This window comes from Pelmatolapia mariae, linkage group LG7 (genome assembly GCF_036321145.2).
Source record: "Pelmatolapia mariae isolate MD_Pm_ZW linkage group LG7, Pm_UMD_F_2, whole genome shotgun sequence".
Classification (NCBI taxonomy): Eukaryota; Metazoa; Chordata; class Actinopteri; order Cichliformes; family Cichlidae; genus Pelmatolapia; species Pelmatolapia mariae.
This window is the reverse complement of record NC_086233.1, coordinates 4,560,415-4,579,461: the sequence shown is the minus strand read 5'-3', so window position 1 is coordinate 4,579,461 and position 19,047 is coordinate 4,560,415. Positions and strand designations below refer to the sequence as shown.

The following is a 19,047-nucleotide window of genomic DNA, read 5'->3' as shown; positions in this document are numbered from 1 at the left end:
TAGATAACAGTAGTTATTCTATATGTTGCAAATAAAAGACATTTGTTTACTTGATGTTTGTGACACTGTGATGCCTCTTTATGGTCAGCTCTGTGTTCTATGTACCAAGTAGCCAACATGTAACTTATATCTGCAAGGCCACATTTTAAGAGCTAAAAATGGGCCTTAACTACTCAGCTAAACCAAGTCAGCACCAATGACACAAATATTTAAGAGCAAAGGTTGCACAAGGAAGCAGGCTGAGTTGAAGGAGGATAAGATATTCTTTGCTGATCCCCATATGGAAACTCATTTACTGAATTAGGAGCAATTAGCAGCCATCATAAGGTGTCAGGGGACCAACTCCAACCTGCAAGCCTTGGTCCATGGAGAATTAATCAGTGCCAGTATAAAGAGAACATACACACAGAAGGGTCCCACTCTGGCCTGCATTCAAACCTAGTGCTAACTACTGAGCTATTGTACTGGCCATAAGGACAGGGAGGGTTAGCTTGAAAAGTTTTACAAGCAGCAGTGTGTTTGAGTGTGGATTTACAGTACTTAGCAGGATTAGGAGAAAAAAATCAGTCCAAGCAAGAAGCACACTACATCGCCAGATGTATGCTAGCTTCTAAGTAGTTCCAATACTGCTCAATATACATTTGATTTTTTTTTTCAATATTTAGCAATATATTGGTGCCAGTGTCCAGAAGGCACTTCCATACTTCATTGTCATCTCCCTCTTGAAGGGAAATAGCTATCATTTGACTCAGGCAGGCATCACTGTTTACCCAAGTAAGCTGACACAAAGTAATAACAAAGAAAGATGAAAAGGCACGAAAACACATGATAAAAAAGGTAACGGAGAGAGAAAGTCGAGCTTCCTCTCTCACACATCTACTCATACCTTCCAGTCACCTGGTGGCATCAGCTGTTCACAGCTTTCCTGCAGAGAGAGACAAGCAGACATAACAGACAGAGAGAGAGAGAAAGAATTAAAACTGGAAAAAGAAGTAGTCTGAAGTCACACACAGAAATATTCCTCACACATGCACTGTTGGAACTGAAGAGCAGCACAGACTGTGCACTGTAGGTCCAAACCACAGACACAGAGCAACACAGTTTCCCAGAGGCGCGTCAGCAGTACAGCACACAAAATGCACTGTACTGTCTGTGGCTTTTACAGTCATTATGGTAATTTCTGTGACTCTAAATATACTTGTGTTTTTACAGAACAGTCCAAATGGATTCAGTGTTTTAACTCCTCTCTGCAGTCACCTGTTTCTGCATTCATCTGGTTATTGCTTAATAACTTCTTGATAGATAGAATTATTATATCATTAAAACTGTATGCGGAAATAACTGAATTAATCTTCAAGAACTGTGTAAAATTACAGAACCGGATAAAACCACAGCTTTGATTTCGTGGTTATCGTGCTTCTTCTTTATGAATGTACCAGTTTGGATGCCCAATTTGATATTTTACATACAACTTAAATGTTGCTTATTGAGAAAGAAAGAAAGAAAACAATAAACTGAAGACGCCTGTGTCCACAAACACACAGGACAGTGCTGCAGAGAGCAGTAAAAATCAGCAAAATCTGAAATGCAGGCTTTCTTTCCAGCACTGACTATTTTTCATTTTGATTCCTGAGCCACAGTATACTTGATACAATGCACTACTAGATAAATACTGATAAAAAAGTGTTCTTACGTTACATCTAGTTAATAGTTTGCAGTCTATCAAACGTCTGCGTGTGCGGTTAGTGCTGTAATGTGCATTCCCATTCGACAAAGATGATTTACTAAAGCGCATGTGGGAAACTGGGAACAAATCCGCAGTAAGAAAAAAAAGTGATGGAGAATGGTGATTTTTTAAAAAAAAAAGAAGTAAACAGCCAGATCCCCTTCACAGGGAGCCACTGCAGCAGCGTTGTGCAGCTGTAACGCTGAGGTAAATGATCGAGGCATAAAAATAACACTTTTGTCGTCTGGCCTCAGCGGTGAAATGAGTCATGTCCTCTGGGCCAGTCTGACACTTTCACTGCCAAAAATAAAACAAATCAAATCAAATTCAGAGACTGATTGATGACAAGCTGGTTTGAGTCAACGTGACAGCTGTGACAGTCAAAGCGTTCCAGCTCTACCAGACAAATTATTAATCAGACAGTCAATATTTTTTAATCTTGCACGAGGGGCTCACTTTTTAGGGAACCTGGTCTCGACTGACAGTTGAAAGGATGGGCTCACCTTTTCTAAAGTCTTAAAACAACGCTGAGACACGGTTTGAGATTTCAATCAAGTGACTCTCATCCAGAGTAAAATTTCATTTAAAAAAATACTTGCTGCTGAAGTTATGCTAACACATGTACAGGTTTAAGTCAACAATACAAAATATTAAGCAGAATATAATATTAATATCCATTAAAAAAATCATCCCAGGATATGATGCTACTTTTTTTTAAAAAACACTTTTGATATTAAAGTGATATTTTTTATATTCCTGATGGTAACAAGTTAAAATGACATTTCAAGCTCAAAAAACGGCGAGTATCATAAAACATACTGTTAGTGGTATGTTAATTAACATTATGTTAATGGTAGAAAACTTTAAAATGCTATTATGATGGTATATGAACTGATTAAATTAAGTAAATATGTCCATAAAATCAGACATTATTTTTTGATATTACAGTGAAACCACCGTTTTAATGGACAACCCAACAACTACTGATCCTGCTCCATAAAAGTAACATAAGAAAATCGATTTTTTTGGTGTTTATTGGGGTCTGGGCCATAGAGGCAGCGACCTAAGCAGAGATTGTCCCACCCTCAGCCCTCAGCATGTGTTAGGTCTGCCCCGGGATCTCCTCCCATTCCCTAAACACCTCACCAAGGAAGCATCCAGGTGGGGTCCTAGTCATGTCTGACCTACCTCCAGTGGCAGCGTCCAATCTAGAGGCATACATATTAACTGGAAAGCATGTTATATCAGAAAGGGAATACCTATTTAAATGTACATTTTTAGCCATTTATTAAGGAATTTTTACATTTTTAAATTTCATAATGATGTAATTAGTATCACACACGTGCACCGATAACAGTTTTAAATACAGGCAGACACTTGATTTATCAAGTTCTGACAAAGTCCCACAGTATCACACAGTTCATCACGTTTCGGTGCTCAGCTAAACTGATGTTTGTTTTAAGACACAAATAAACACAGTGAGCCCATCGTTTGAGAGCAGATGTATTTATATAAAGCTTTTTTCTTTTCTGTCATAAATAAATGCATCCTAATGTGTAATAAAATAACACATGATTAGGAGTAACATTTGAAATGATTTTGTTGCCATTTGTCATGACAACGGTGACTTCACCCATCCTAACCTGTGTTATTTTGGAATGTATCACTTATTCTTGCTCTGCTGCTTTTGGAAAGCTTAAAGCAGAGCAGGAACATCTGGAAATCCGGTTAAAAAAATGAGTGCATGCACATGAGGTTAGACACCAATCAGAACATCACACAGATGGTCTTCACACTGCTTCATTGTTAAACATGCACAGTTTGAGTCTTAGGTTGTGAGTTTATATGAGGGATTCTGGAAACATTTCTGAAAGAAAATATGACAACATTAAAAATGGAATCTGCACATATGCATAGTCAAAAGGAAAAGTGCTGGAACAAGGGATGATAGAAGTTTAAGTAATTAGCAATGAATACTGAAAAAAAGGAAAGGAGTGGCACTCAGAGTCAGATCAGGGACACACCTAAAAAGAAAGAAAGATGTCACTAAAAACAGCGGGACCTGAAGCTGCCCAGCAGAACAGAATGAGCTAACTGTGTGGTTGTTAGAGAAGGTGAAGGTGTGAGGGTGACACAGAAATGTGCAGCGTAAAGGGCAACTTCAGTCCCCGCAGATTTCATGCATTGTTCTCAGATGGAAAATGTTAGTGATGATAGTACGGTGGTCGGACCAGCAGGTGGCACTCTTCTCTTTCTTATTACTCCCATCCCCAGCAGAGTAGGGGATGTGCTGCATCTCAGTTCAGGGAAAAGGAAGACCACAAACACACTGCTCATGGAAACCAATAGGGATGAACTCTTAGAGATGGTGTAAGGCTTCCTTTACTGCAGGTGATCCCCACAGACTGTGTACTCTGTAAGGCTGCATAGTGACGCTGTTGTGGAGATGTTGTGGTTCTTTGCCGGCATCTCTGACTTGCTGTCAGTAGCTGGTTTAGTGAATGTTTCCTTACTTTTAGGGGTTTTCTTTTCTTCCCCGCCAGATATTTTTGTTGAAATGCAGTACTACGTATAATTAATCAAGTAGAGAAAGATCTGAGGAATGATGTGATAAAGTCTGATCTTAGAGGTTCTACAAAGAACGGAGAGGGGAAACAATGTTGTCATTGAGGCAACAAGTATAAAGCAGCATAAATAATACTCTACAAGATAGTAGGCCTAGTCACAGGTTTGTGTGTTGCAATGCTGCTCAAGTGGTTTTATAGATTATATATAAGAGTAAGATATGGGGATTTTATTGTGAAAGTATTTGACGTATAAAGGAAAATATGCACTGCAAACCAAACATGTTTCTTCTGCAGCTGTTAACACATTTAAAATATTTAACATTTAAGAATAAAACACTGAAAAATTAAATTGGAAGTCTAAAAAATTACATTTGATCAGAAGTAAAGGCTAATTTGCTAAGCTGTGGTAGTTTCCAGGTCGGTTGTTTTTTTGACACATTTTTTACTTTTTTCTTGTAATATGATTATATTGATATATGATATAATATTTTATGTGATATAACAAACTACGTATGGTAACAAAGCTTAAGATTTATTGTTTATTCATTTGGTGAAAGAGAAAAAACTGATGCTCGGTCATTGGACCTAGTTTTTGTTTGTTTATAGAGTTTGACTCTGAATCTGACAAGAAGTTTACAATGTGTCACTACAACTGTCATGCTAGCTACTGTCATGCTAATACTGATACTAAATGCTACATTCTTCTATAGTGACAATGACAATTTAACACAATTTCTGTTTAAAAAAAATATCATAACCATAATTACCGGTGCCAAAAATGGCAAATATCTTTACATATACCTTTACTTATGCAGTTTTGTGTTGAGATTTTTGAATTTAAAACTAAATATTGTGAACAATTTACTGATCTTATTACTTAAGTGAGATTCTCTACACAGGAACTGTTTTTTTGTTATTTTTACCATAATTGCTCCTGACTTTGTCATCCACCTTAGAATATTAAACATCTACTTTAGTGTCTAGTCTAGTGTGTGTTTGAATCAGTGTACTAGTGATCAGATGTTTCTACTTGTTATGGTAGTTACCGGGAGGACCCCGCTGGTCCGACGGCGGGTCTGGCGGAGCCAGTGCCGTGCGAAGACATGCCAGCGGTGAGTGGAGCGACTGGGGGGAGGGGGGTTGTTAAGAGGCGCGGGGGCGGTGGGGCCCTGGAGCCCCCCTGATGCCTCCTCTCCTTTATCCTGCTGTGTTGTGAAACAAGCATAACAAAGTGGTTACTGGGAAACATCTGGGGAAGACATAGCAGCAACATACAGTCAACATGAAAACATGCTAATCATTCATGGTTTATTTCTAATACGCTTAGAAATGAGCTCCAGGGGTGTCAAACATCAAACATAAGATTCACAGGCCTGATCTAAATTAATATACGCTGCATGTTTTTGTCCCTCGATGGGTAAAAACTGTAAACCTTAAAGTGAATGTGGGAAAAAAATCCCACAACTCTGACTATCTATGTGTTTTGGACAATTTCAGAAGGGTCTTTTACTTCTCTACTAAGACTGAGTTTATTAATATTACTTACTTTAAATCAAATTAGAATGAACCGGCATTTATATTGTGACTTACCAACAAAGCACTACTGGGCTGTAAATCAGGCCAGTGAAAAATAATGAGTTTGACACGCCTGCTCGAAGCCTTTAAATGTCCAAGGAAGGAGATTTCTTGCGTAACTTAATTGCTTCGTTTCTGTTCCAGTGTCATCACAAAAGGTCAGGCTGAAGATCTGTGGCCTTCCTTTTATTGAGGAACAAGTTGTGGGCAGAGACCTGCTGGAGTAGACTGTCCACATGCAACTCAAAACCAGGACCATGCTGGATTCATATCACAAGGGAAGCTTCAGAGTGGAAAAGTGTGTCTCAGCTTTTAGACATACTAGATGTCATGTTAGAATGAATTATTATTACAGGTTATATGATATAATAAGACATAAGTAACATTTTGTGTGATGTCCTTTTAGCCTTAGTACCCCTAAAATCTAAACTAATTCAAATTTCAAGCACTAGTACAAAAATCTTTTATTTGTTATAAGGCTTTTAATGTGAAACAACAGCTGTTTTTGTTTTTTCCTTGGCTTGTAGTTATTCATGTTGCAGCAATATTATATTAAACTGAGAAAAAGAAAGCACCCGCATAGCATAATGCTGCCACCACCGTGCTTCACTATAGGGACGTATTAGTTAGAGAACCTTCTCAGTTTTTTCTACCATTTAAATGCACCACTGTTAGTTTATTTCTAGTTTTAAAAGCTGAGACACATGAAAATCTTACAGTTTCTGTTTCGCTGGATTTCAGGACGTCTCCGCTGTCCCCATATGAACTGAATGCAGCATTAGTCCGACATGCCTTACGACGAGTTTACCAGTGTTTTGTTCCAGAAGGTAATCACTCAGTAACCGCTCTTAAAGGTCACTAACACGCTACTGCACAACACCGGAGCAACAGACTTTGAAACAGCTGGGGGGGGGATAAAAGTGTGAGTGTGTCTGGGGTGAAGTGCTCTTCGACTGAACGATAACTCGAGTCGTGTAGACACGTAGCTTGATCGATGGCTCAGTTATTTACAAGCAGAGAGTCGTAATGAGCAGGGCTAACGACCTTTAGCTGATCAATGGCAGAATTAGTCGTTCATATTGATGCGTGGCATGTTGTGCTCCTTCGAATAAGCTACTGAGACAAAAAAAGACCTACTCTATATACTGGATGTCTTATTTCTGACGCACTGGTAAAGTGAGTCATGCCTAATGTGGTTTTATTTGCCGCCTCTCTGATTCCTCCAGCACAAATAAGAGGCCTGTCTGAAGCACAGGACTTGTCCACATGTATTTATGCTTGTTTTCGTGTTCGTCTGGGTTTGATTGATGTTGTTGCCAATTTGTTTCTATGATGATCACAACAGCTTTGTCACAATTGCCCAATCAGGGTGCGCAATCAATTTTCTTTCTCTGAACTTGCCTGCCCTGCTGTATTGGCTCAAGCATCCTTCATCTCTTTTCTTTCTTCTCAATTAACACAAAGTCACTTCACCAGGAAATTGCTCATATCTGGCCTCTTCAAGTCACTTTTCCATTTGGTATTGTCTATACCATTTTTATCATTACTGCAATGAGAGGCATTCAAGAGCCCCTGACTCAGCCACAACTTGTACCTGTTGCTTATTTAATGGATAAGTGGACTGGAATAAGTGGCTCTTATGTAACCGCCTACTGCCTATTCGCTGTTTTTCACTCTATGTCCTGCACCGCTCCCTCTCTCTCTCTTTCCCTCCTCTTAAATGAGCTTTCATCTTCTCACAGTGCTGCTATCAAAGAGTCATGGTTGGATGGAGTTCATTAATTTCCTCCTCCACTGGTAAACAAGCTCATTGTCTAATTATAAGTCATCACAGCTAATGAGCACAAACATCTCCGTTATAATATGCCAAGAGTTTCTGAGGACGTCGTCCTGCGCACGCTAATCAGCTACAAGACAGGAAGGTTAATGGCAACAAAGAGAACGCACGGTAAATAAACAGGTCGACTAACCATGTCTGAGTCCACTCCTCTCTGCTCCGGCAGCAGGGGCTTCTCCTCCGTGAACTGCTGCTCCTTCATCCCCGCCATCCTGGACAGCAACCTGCAATCACCATGGCAACACGCAGAAAAAGACACATCTAAGGTTACGCTCGCATTTCATCACACAGAGCACGCTGTGGAGCTGACCTTAAAACAATAGTTAAAATAAAACAATCATTCGCATCTCTGTGAGTGACGTCCTTCACCGGATAATTTCAGAAATCTGGGAGGAATCGGATCGCTGATTAAATGTTTCTGCTGACCTGGAATAAACAGAGCTGCTCACAGATGAGGAGCTGATTGGAAACAGAGACGGAATCATGATGCAAAATAGCTTTGCAACAAACCTGCTGCCATCCTTTGAAAAATTTAACAGCAATGAAAAATGTATTTCTATCACTTTTTGGAAACATAGAGAAAAAATTTACATATACAGTGGGGGAGAGAATCTAGAGCACAGTAATGACCAGAATTTTAAAAAGCCTGGGAGAAATGTCTAAGAGCAAAGGTAAGAACATGTGAAATCCCCCACAGTGAGTCAGTCGATCCACTGGAGGCATTTATGACATTTGTACATGCATATTTTTGCCTTCTCTTTTTGTGATATTGGTTGTAACAAAAGGGTAAAACATGGCAGTTTTATCCAAAAATTAATTCAAGAGCACAATTTAAAAAAAATGACTCCATGAATGTATTTCATGTTAAACCTGAGCCCTAAATTTAAAGTGATGCTTTTTCTTAAACATCAATGTACGCTTCTGTAAATGCTTGTTGGTAGCTTTTGGAGCATGTTTCATAGACTAGCTCAGCGGTCCCTAACCTTGTTTGTGCCACAGACCGGTTTAATGTCAGACAATATTTCCACGGCCTTTATGGTGTTGCAGATAAATACAAAAAAATAAAATGATACGACCAAGACAAAAACTGTGGTATTTTTTAAATAAAGTAATAAACGCAAATTCACTGTGTAATTGTGTAACTTTATTAGCAGCGTCCTCCTGAAATGCACCAACAACACTGAGAGTAACACCCTCCTCTCTGCCCCTTGATGCTCTCTGAACGCATAAATATTTCTTTCAAAATAAGACACACAACTACAAAACGAATATAAAGTACATGAAAATATGTAATTCACCATAACGCTAAATCAATGAGAGCCCTGTGCTTGTTTCTCTGCAACAAGACGGTCCCACCTGGGCGTAATGGGGGACAATGAATCCGCAATTTTGTTTTGGTAGCTGTAACTGCAGAAAGCCCCGCTCCACACAGATATGATGTCAGAAATGGCAACAGGGTTTTTAGTGCTGTTGTGGCAATCTCGGGGTATTCTGCCATGACTTTTATCCATAAATTTCACACCCGAGCCCTCAACCCTCATGGCTCGGTACCAAACGACTCGGCCCGGGGGTTGGAGACCGCTGGACTAGCTACTAATATTATGGTCTGTAATGCAGTACATACTGTCCAAAAAGCTTATGCTCCAATTTTGAGTTTAATTCTAGTATTTTGTTAGCTCTTTATTTAGCACTGATTACCCAATATGTGTGTCTCTGCAATTTACATGTATGTTTTCTGAATGCAGCTAGCTAACCAAGCTAGCTATCATTAGCTGGTAACTTATAACTTCACGCTTTCATCCATATAATGTGACTTCTGGCTTCGAAAGCACAATATGCTAGCAACCAAAATGCTAATGTTAAAGCTTCTTGTTCAAAACCCATGAGTGATGTTTTAATATGATTACGCCCACTTTTTATATAAAAAAAAAACATGCTGTATTTAAACACTACTGTAAACATGTAAATACTAGAAAATGTTGCAGCAGCCAAACACATGCCAACTGGTCTCTAACAAGTTTGGTGCTTTCACTAGATTTTTAATGGGATTATTTTTCAGTATGATTTTCCTTTGTGGTACAGTCCATCCAAGAATCAGCAAATGAGCTAGTTAGCAGGTATGATAGCGCTCCATGCTCTTGTTCAAATACGGCTAATGCTGGCTCCAAAAACATGGCGGTAGCCAAAATACTAACACTGAGGCTTAAAATGCACACACTATAAAAATATGGGCTAAAGCACAGACACTATGTCCATCTTTTACATGTGTGGTTCTGCACAATTCTAAACTCTATATGTCAGTCCCCGAGGAGTAAACCAAAGTGGAGAGGAATAAAGAGGAAAAGTATGATCATCACTGTAATGATCATACTTTGCAAAGTAACAAAGACGCATTCACAATTGGAGTGGACATAGATGCTTACTGACCGCGATTCCTCTTTTAAAAGTGGAGCTTGGGAGTGCACACGCTGCAAGAAAAACGGGGCTACGTGAAGGTCTGATCAAGCAGGCTTATTATGCTTTACAACACGGCCACAGCACGTAGTTACACAAAAGGAAGCCAACAGACACTGACACATGAACACACCCTGCGAGTGGGCTCAGCCAGCATCAGAAGATTAACAGTGCTAGATGTTGACATCAGTCCACCAACAGTGAAACACAGAGGAGCATGAACATGCCCACGCTCAAAGGGCTCAGGGCTAATTTAGCTGAGACTGCAGTCCTCAGCACTGGCAGGCTTTGTTGCATTTATTTTACATTAAATAGCACTATCAAGATAAACTGAGGAGATGCAATGCCCTTCACTGGTAACCATCAGCCCAAATCAGCTGCATGCACGGCTGACAGAATTGTGTTACAGTTTGATTTCAAAAAGTACTTCACTCTATACACTTTAAGCACTTTCTCTGCCTCACATTTATGGCCAGTTTCATCACCAATTAGGCTAACATGCACATCTTTGGACTGCAGTAGAAAGCCAGAGCACCCGGAGGAAGCCCACGCAGGCAAAGAGCAAAACAGGAAAGGCCCCAGCCAGGATTTGATCACTGTAATTACATTGCCACTGTGCTGCTATCTGTAAATGCTAACCACTTTCAGGCTTTGGTGAAGCATGTATGGATTCTGTAGGTGACCCTACAAAGCTGCAGGTATTGGTCACCAGCTAACTGCCTTGTCAAACCAACTCCTAATATTTTCAGTAATAGATGTGCAGCAGGTGTTATTTGACATTTTCCTTTTCAAATTTTCTCAAATTTCAGTTACATGAATCGATTAAATATCAAAGCAATAGATACTGAAAATATAACATAAAACCAAAACTATATGAAATATCCAAAATGTTTAATGAGATTTGGATAAATCCCCTTCAGCACCACCCTGACAGTGACATCATCATCTCTGCGTCTGATCCCTTCTGTCTCATTTTTCGTTCTCTCCAGCCTCTTTTGTCCTCTACTGCAGCCTCTCTCCTCTCTCTGGCAGTCATGCAGCATAATCTCTGCGTTTTATCCAACACCCTTAAAGAGACAAAGCCCAGATGCCACTTACACTTGCTCCCGGATGCTGATGAAGTGTGTGTTTGTGTGGGTGTGTGTGACCTTACAATGTCAGAACTACTACTTAACATGGAAAGAATCTTCCACCCTAGGAAATAAAACACATCATCGCAGCAGCGTTTTTTAAGCAAAGCTCCACCAGTCAAAACAAATATATGACTTGCTCTGTCTGTGCTAGTGGCAGTGACAGAAGGTGACTTTCTGAGCACAGAGTAGACTGCAGCCTTTGTGTCTGGTGCTCAACTAAATTCTCCAGAGCTGAATGCCTACGTCAGTTTACTGAGTCTGTCACTTAATGCTGTGCATGTGTTTCATGGCACAGAATATATAGGAAGTCACTGGGACCTAAAAACTTCATGTATAGAATCACAAGTTAATTTTTTTGAATGTTTTAAAAACAAGAATTAAGTATGTATGTTGTGGTTTTGCTTCCACCGCGATAAAATCACACTTCATGCACAGCTCTCTGTCTCAGTGTACTTCCCATCTAAAAATCTCTTTTTCTGCATCATTCGCTTGATTATTACGCACAAGTCTACATTATGATTAGCGCTGGGTTTTTTTTTATTATTTAACTGACTTCCGACAAGAACGTCTCACTTCTGCTATTCAATACTGAAGAAATTTAAACTTTATGCGAAATTATGCGAAACTGCAAAACGCTTAGCTGTGTCTCTAATTAACATCTGTAACTTTGCTCTGCTTCACTTCAGCAGCATCAGGTAATGTTTATATTGTAGTTGGTCAGGGCTGTTTGGGGTTTGACAGCTATGTTCTGTTGTTCCAGGCGGCAGCGTTATGTTGCCATGGTTACAGGTGACGCTCTCTCTCTGTGACTGTGTGTTTCTGGGGCGCCTTTTTGTTGTTGCTCCCTGGGTTGGTCACCCACCCAGCTGATGACAGTGACGGGGGAGAGGACTGACATGCGGGGGAAGAAACCATTGCGGATCCGAGTGAAGGATCTGGAGCTGGTGCATGACTTACTTACTGACATCCAAGACCAGTGCATCATCAGCCTTGATCTGCTGACCAGCTGGGGGGCCTGCGTTGACACCGTGAAGCTGGCTATCAGTCTTGGTACAGAGACTCTGGCCCTCCAGTGCGGCCAAAAGCAGGGAACAGAGGGGACCACAGACAGACAGCCTCTAGTCCAGACAAACCTCCCTCGACCGAGACAACCCAAGCTGTTGATGACCTGTGGCAGCGCAGCAGCGTAGGTCTCACCGTTGACCAGTGCCAGCAGTTGAGGTGCCTCCTTGATGAGAATGTGGACATCATTGCCGCTAGTGACAAAGACTGCAGGAAGACGAGGCTGGTTCAGCACACCATCGACACCGGCTCTGTTCAACCCATCCGTCTGTGCCCACACCGGCTGCCCCTCTCGAAACGACAGGAGGAGCGGGCCCAGGAGGCACTGGGCGTGGCTACTGCTCAGGCCACAGCCAGCGGAGGGGGATGGCTCCCGTTGACCACGCAGCAGCTGAAGCGGGAGCAGGAGGCTGACACGACGTTGGTTCAGGTGGGGGCCTGGCTGGAGGCGGCACAACGCCCAGGTTGGACGGGGGTGTCGGGACAGGAGCTTGAAGTGAAGGCCTACCACTCCCAGTACAACAATCTGGAGACCCACGACGGCCTCCTATACCGAAGATGGCGGGCCCCCGGTCTCCGCCGTCTCAGGGGACGGTTCTACTGACCTGGTTGTCGACGGGATGTCGGATGTGTGCACTGCTGTGACACCTGCACAGCACGGAAGGGCCCCACTCAACGCTCCACTGCCCCCCTGCAGCAGTACCTGGTGGGGGCCCCGATGGTCAGAGTGGGAGTGGACGTCCTAGGGCCTTTCCCCGTCACCGAGTCAGGGAACCGGCGCGTGTTGGTGGCCATGGACTGCTGCAGGAGGAGGAGGGAGCGGCTGCGGGCGGTTCATGACTATACCCGCCAGGCCCAGGCCAGCGCCAGAGTACGACAGAAAAGAGCCTGACACACCAGGTGCCGAGGGGGAGCTTTCGTGCCTGGCGACAAGGTTTGGGTGTACTGCCCGGTTCGCAAGAGAGGAGTGCCCCCCAGGCTGTGCAGTCACTGGCAAGGGCCGGCGGAGGTCGTGGAGCGGCTAACAGAACTGGTGTACCGGATCCGCATGCCAGACCCGGGGCGCATGGTGATGTTGCACCAGGACAGACTCTCACCATACCGACCGCCCGCTCCAGCAGCCGCCGGGGCAGGGGATGCTGGTGGCACCCCATGTTCTGATCCGAGTGACTCTTCCCCTGCTGGTCGAGATCGCCCTGTGCGCCGAAAGAAGACACCTGGACATTTGCGGGACTTTGTGTTGGGTAATGGGGTTGTCAGGGACGACTGACCCCTTAGGTGGGGGATATGTAGCGGGTCAGGGGTGTTTGGGGTTTGACAGCTATGTTCTGTTGTTCCAGGCGGCAGCGTTATGTTGCTATGGTTACAGGTGACGCTCTCTCTCTGCAACTGTGTGTTTCTGGGTGGAGAGAGCGCCTTTTTGTTGTTGTTGTGTTTTCTGTTGAATGCTAATAAACGGCTGTGATCCCTGGCTAACTTGCGGGAAGCAAGACCAAACGACACCTCTGTCTCCTCCTTGTCTGAGCTCGCCGCAATATGTTGATTCATGGTTTTCTTCTGTTTTTGTTCTACTGCCTGCTATAAAAAGACAGGCCAGGAAAATCTTCTTCATGTTTTTCTGTGTTTTTTGGTCCGTTACTTTGACACTGTGATGCTTACGCCTTTGATAAAGTCTCACAATTGTCACCTTTCTTTTTCTAGATATAAAAATATGGATATGTACTGATAAATGATGAGAATTATAATATTTCTGACTGTCTGAGGCAAAATTTCCCCGATTCAAATCAAATCGATCGAATCGAGGTCTTGTGAATTGTAGTCGAACTGATTCTAGAAATCAGTGAGGACACCCAGCCCTAGTCTACTGGACCTCTGTAAACACTTTGCTATTGAGTTTATGGTGTCATTCAGTCATTTCAGGTCATATTGAATAAAAATTTCAGTCAATTTAGCAACTCTTGGTCATATGTGTGAGTGTGTGATGTGATCATTGGCTAATGACTGGTGATTAACACTTAAATGATTAAAGTTGTTACTAAATGAGCGTGCAGTTTTACAGCCAGAACAACAAAATAGCAACGCCCACGAATACTAAACTCACTTTTTGCCTTTTTACTGTTTAATTTATCTTAAATATATTTAAGATGTCTGTTAATTTTAAACAGTAAGCTTTTTATATTAACTATAAAAAACAAATTTATTTAATTTTGCAGTACAGTATGGAATATCTTATGTATAAAAGTTGCTACACTTAGGATTTTTACAACATTCAGCACTAACATCACTGTTAGAGTCTGTTACAATACAGTACAGGTTAAACAGATTTAATGGGACACTGAGTCAAATATTAATTTTAACCTTGTTTCAAAAGAGCTTTCCAAATGGAGTGAGTGAAATCCAACATGTGGTGACGTTTTCTAGTTTTTGTGTGCTCACAAACTATGAAATGTTCACGTTACTTAATTTTAACTCTGAGAAAATTAACATTAATTTTGTTTGATTTACCAAATTCAAATATTTGAACTTAATGAACTATTAATAAATTGACACTACACAAGTGAATGAAATTTTATTGACGAATTTATGACCTGTTCATAAAACTTAATCAAAATACGTTAAGCAAACTTTTCATTTTTAGATGGAGATATGGTGGCATGATGAAATTACCTTCATTCTACAGATAAATTTTACTGCGATTTCCATGGACTTGGTTTGACCTTCAATAAATGATTGTTTCATTTGATATCTTCCTGAATAAGAGTCTTTCTTTGGGGTGCTGTCTTCACCAAATATGACATAGCATAGTAACATGCAGCAACAAGACACAGACATGTTTGGAAGGTTTTGATTCCTGGGGTTAATTTGACCCCAAACATAAATGCTATTAGTCTGTAGTCTGTAGATTTTGAGAAAAGACAACAGAGTAAAAGTAAAATGTCCACATGTCTGCAGATTGAAATCTCACTGACAAGCCAGAAACAGTGGACGTAAGGTGGTTCTGCATTCATCACTGTTGACCGTTACCAGCATTGTCTGTGTCACAGTATTTTAATTTTCTTTATATTTCTCTTTTTTCCAAGCTATTTTAGTGAAGTTTCAGCAAAACAATTCTCATTCAGTGGTACCTCTAACAGTTAATAAGCCAGTGGTTCCCAAACTTTTTTTGCTAGGCCCCCCCTTTGTTTTACAAGAAGAATCCCCCCCCCCCCCCACACACACACACACACACACCACCACCACCACCACCTAACACCTCCAACCACACACACCCATATTTTGCGGTTTATTTCACACCTCAAACATTCAGTAAACACAAATAAAAGTAAACAGCAATAAATTACAGGTAGTAACAACAGACACTACTAACTCTTTTGCGCTACGTCCACACTACACGGGTATTTTTGATCCGCATGCCGGATCAAAAACGCTGTTTCTATGCGTTTGGGCCTTTCGTCCGCACGTAAACGGCGTTTCGAATCACCGAAAACGGAGATTTTTTTTAAAACTCAGTTTTTGCGTTTACGTGTGGACGAGGAATACAGAGTTCGTCACGCAACGTCAAAGGTATGTGCCTTTTTTCACGTCACGCTGTGCGCCACGTTATTGTTTACATGAGATGAATTGCAGAATGGCAGATAGAGACACAATACTGTTACTGTTAATCTGACTGTCTGCAGGTTTTACACGCTTACATACACACGCAGTTACTGTCCCTCCATTTAGAAAGGCAGAGGCGTCACGGTGTCATTATTTTACGTGTAGTTGTTTTTTTCCTGTGTAATAATATTCAACATTGCTATCAATACATTTTTCAAAAAATGCCTCTCTGTGCAAAATGGGTTCAAAAACATAAACAACTGTGGGATACTGTTTGTCCGGGATTTGAACCGGGGGAACAAATCGTGGCAGGATCAGCCTGATATTATTTGTATCCCGCTGTAACTTTACTGTATAAAGAGCTAACATCTCCAAAATGTCAGGAGTAGTTAGTCATTACAAGAAGTGTTCGTGAACTAAAAATCAAGAATGTGGGATACTGTTTGTCCGTGATTTGAACAGCCCAGCGCTGCTCCCGACGAAGGGAAAACCAATTCTGTATGGGAGACCTACCTTGGCACTTGTGCAGGTGAAGCCAAAGTGAAGATATGCTGCACCATATTTTCTAGTCTTTGGCTTGGAAGGAAGTTGGTTTGGAAACATATTTGGCGATGCTTCATCTCCTGCCTTGCGTTTGTGTGGGAGCGCCGTCAAAAACCTGTCATACCGTGCCCCCCCTGCCATGGCTCTGAACCCCCTCCCCCCCGGGGACGAGCCCCACACTCTGGGAATCTAAGCTAACGTAGCTGCTTCACTAAGTTAGCTGACTGAGTTCACCCTAGACTCAGACTTAAGTTTTTAACCATAGACAATAAGTTATTTTGAGGTTTTTGATTTTTTCCCCTTTTTTTGTTCAATGCTCTCTGTTGTATACAGACATTGTGATGAATTCTTTCATATTTAAGGGATGGAGTTAATGAAAATTTAAGAACTGATGAAAAAGGCCTGGAGTAATTGTTAGGTAAGTGACATGAGCTGGTAAAAGAAAAGCGAAGTTAACCTTTAGTCATATGACCATGTAGAGAAATAGGTGAACAATTTGAGAGGAATACGCTGCTGCACATCAACCTTTTAGTCAGAATTCTTGTTTCAGTCTTTTGCAAAAACATCTAATATTACTAGAAAACATATATGTGCTAGCCACTTCAGTCACTTTGTTCTCACCATAGCAAAGATGCTATCAGGTCAAAACTTGATAGAGAAACAAATATCACTGTATAGAGACAAGCCATATAAATTTTATTATAGTTTAATTAATTTTGAACTATGTAGTTTTGTTGTTTTGGACTCTTTTTTTCCTAATGTAGGTGTACTCAGAGCACCAGCATTCAAAGGGGTTTAAACAGAGCATTCCCAACAGCAAGCCAAACTTGCAAGCCGTCTTATTCAATCGATGACTATTCACATAGAAAGCTCAAATATAAGTTAATTAGTAAAAGGCTGAAATTTTTAAAAAATCACAATGGAAAAAGATTTAACGTGAACCTCAAACTGAAAGCAGGTGTAGATAATAAACTCATGATCCACGACTGCACTAACAGTGGACACCGCACTGAAACTACAATATCACTAAGGCGGACTACAAAATGTGCAGCATAGTTCACCCCAATGTTTTCTTTAGTTTAGATCAATAAAAACAAAACCAGCAGTAAAAAAATATCACTTCATTATAAAGTTTGGAATTGAGAAGAAAACATATAGCCTATAGTTTTTTTCAAGAAATGAGTGACAAAGACAGTGATTGTATCTGCTAAAACCAGTAAGATGCTAAGGTGCTGTATTCTGAGCTAGCTAGAGGTGACAGAGTGTCTCTTTAGGCTGTAGGACACGGCATCCAATTTCAGCTTTTAGAAGGGTCAGGGCACAGGACGGTTTTTCACTTGCCCTCAGTCCAACTAATATGAGTTAAAGAGAAAGACAAGGACAAATCAGAATGAGGTTATTTTCCACTGTGCCACAGGACTCTCAGTTGAAGTTAAACTTTTGGATCATAGCTACACTCGTCGCGTCCTGGAGGAAAGTCTTTTGTAACCTAGCATTAGCAAGTGCTTGAGAGGAACACTTTGAAAATGAGGTTATTAGTGCTTCAAGGCAAATGAATAAAACGCCCCCTTAGTGGACACAGACCCAGACTCTTCTTTGTTTTGTTAGCTTGGGCTTTAATAGCAATATCAAAGAGTTTATGCTCATTAAAGTTACATGTTGCTTTTCTTTCCTTATTAGCGCTGAGGAAAGAAAAAAGAAGAAGAATCTCTGACTACTTGTCTTCACATTAAAAACTGAGTTCTTTTAAAACAACATTCACACAACCGTCAGTCAAGCCTTCTTCCAGACCACATGTCTGTTTACCTCTTTCCTCCCTGTCTCCTTCCCCTCCTGTCTAGTTTATTAAATGGCTGAATGTGACCTTTCTGGAGCCACTGGAACAGAGCCATGAGGGGCATTAATATGAGAACAGAGCCCAGACAACAACACCTCCCTTCGTCCTGCTTCCTCACTGAATAGCTGCCTGTCTTCCTTTTTCCTCCATAATCACTTTGCCTCATTATCACCATTTCATCTTCATCGTCCTTCATCTTTATAGAAAAGCAACGCTTAGTTTTCCAGTTTGTTAAACTAGGAAGAAATATGTCAAAATGGGTTTGAGCTATATGCAGTTAATATAATAATGGTGGCATATTTGTCACTATGAATACCAGAATTAGACAAAAACTGTAATCGTAGAGATAGTTATTTTTCATCAATGCTGCACTTCAGAGGTACTTAAGCTGTCTTGCTGATAAAATGTCAGAGCTCATAGTATAACAAACACTGACCATGACCAAGGTGTTTTTGTTTACATAAATTGTGAGGTGAAGTTAAATAACCATGAAAATTGTTTTGCTGTACAGGGTGTGATTAAAGCGAGGCCCATAGAAACGGAAACTGTTTTAAATTTAGCTAATCTCCCCTTTAACGCTTTCTTTTTAGATTGCTCACTGGAAACCCCTGTATGACCACTCAACAACATCAAACTGTTCTGGTATCAGCAGATGTTTTGAAAGCTGTTAAAACTATTCATCTGTTTCTACATTTCAGGGTCTATTTTTTTTTTCA

At 41.0% G+C, this 19,047-nt stretch overlaps 1 protein-coding gene across 5 annotated transcripts in view; it reads right to left on the bottom strand.

Moving 5' to 3' along the window:
* ndrg4 (NDRG family member 4) overlaps nt 1-19,047 on the bottom strand; it is a 62,464-nt gene that overhangs the window by 23,588 nt on the left and 19,829 nt on the right. For 3 of the 5 annotated variants that reach the window (XM_063477612.1, XM_063477613.1, XM_063477619.2), the window contains 3 exons: nt 7,839-7,929; nt 5,340-5,498; nt 887-925 (listed from right to left, as the gene is read on the bottom strand). In XM_063477612.1, coding sequence (XP_063333682.1) covers nt 887-925; nt 5,340-5,498; nt 7,839-7,929 — 289 coding nt within the window. The remainder of the gene's footprint in view (nt 1-886; nt 926-5,339; nt 5,499-7,838; nt 7,930-19,047) is intronic. The other 2 variants (XM_063477614.2, XM_063477615.1) reach the window with 1 other exon arrangement.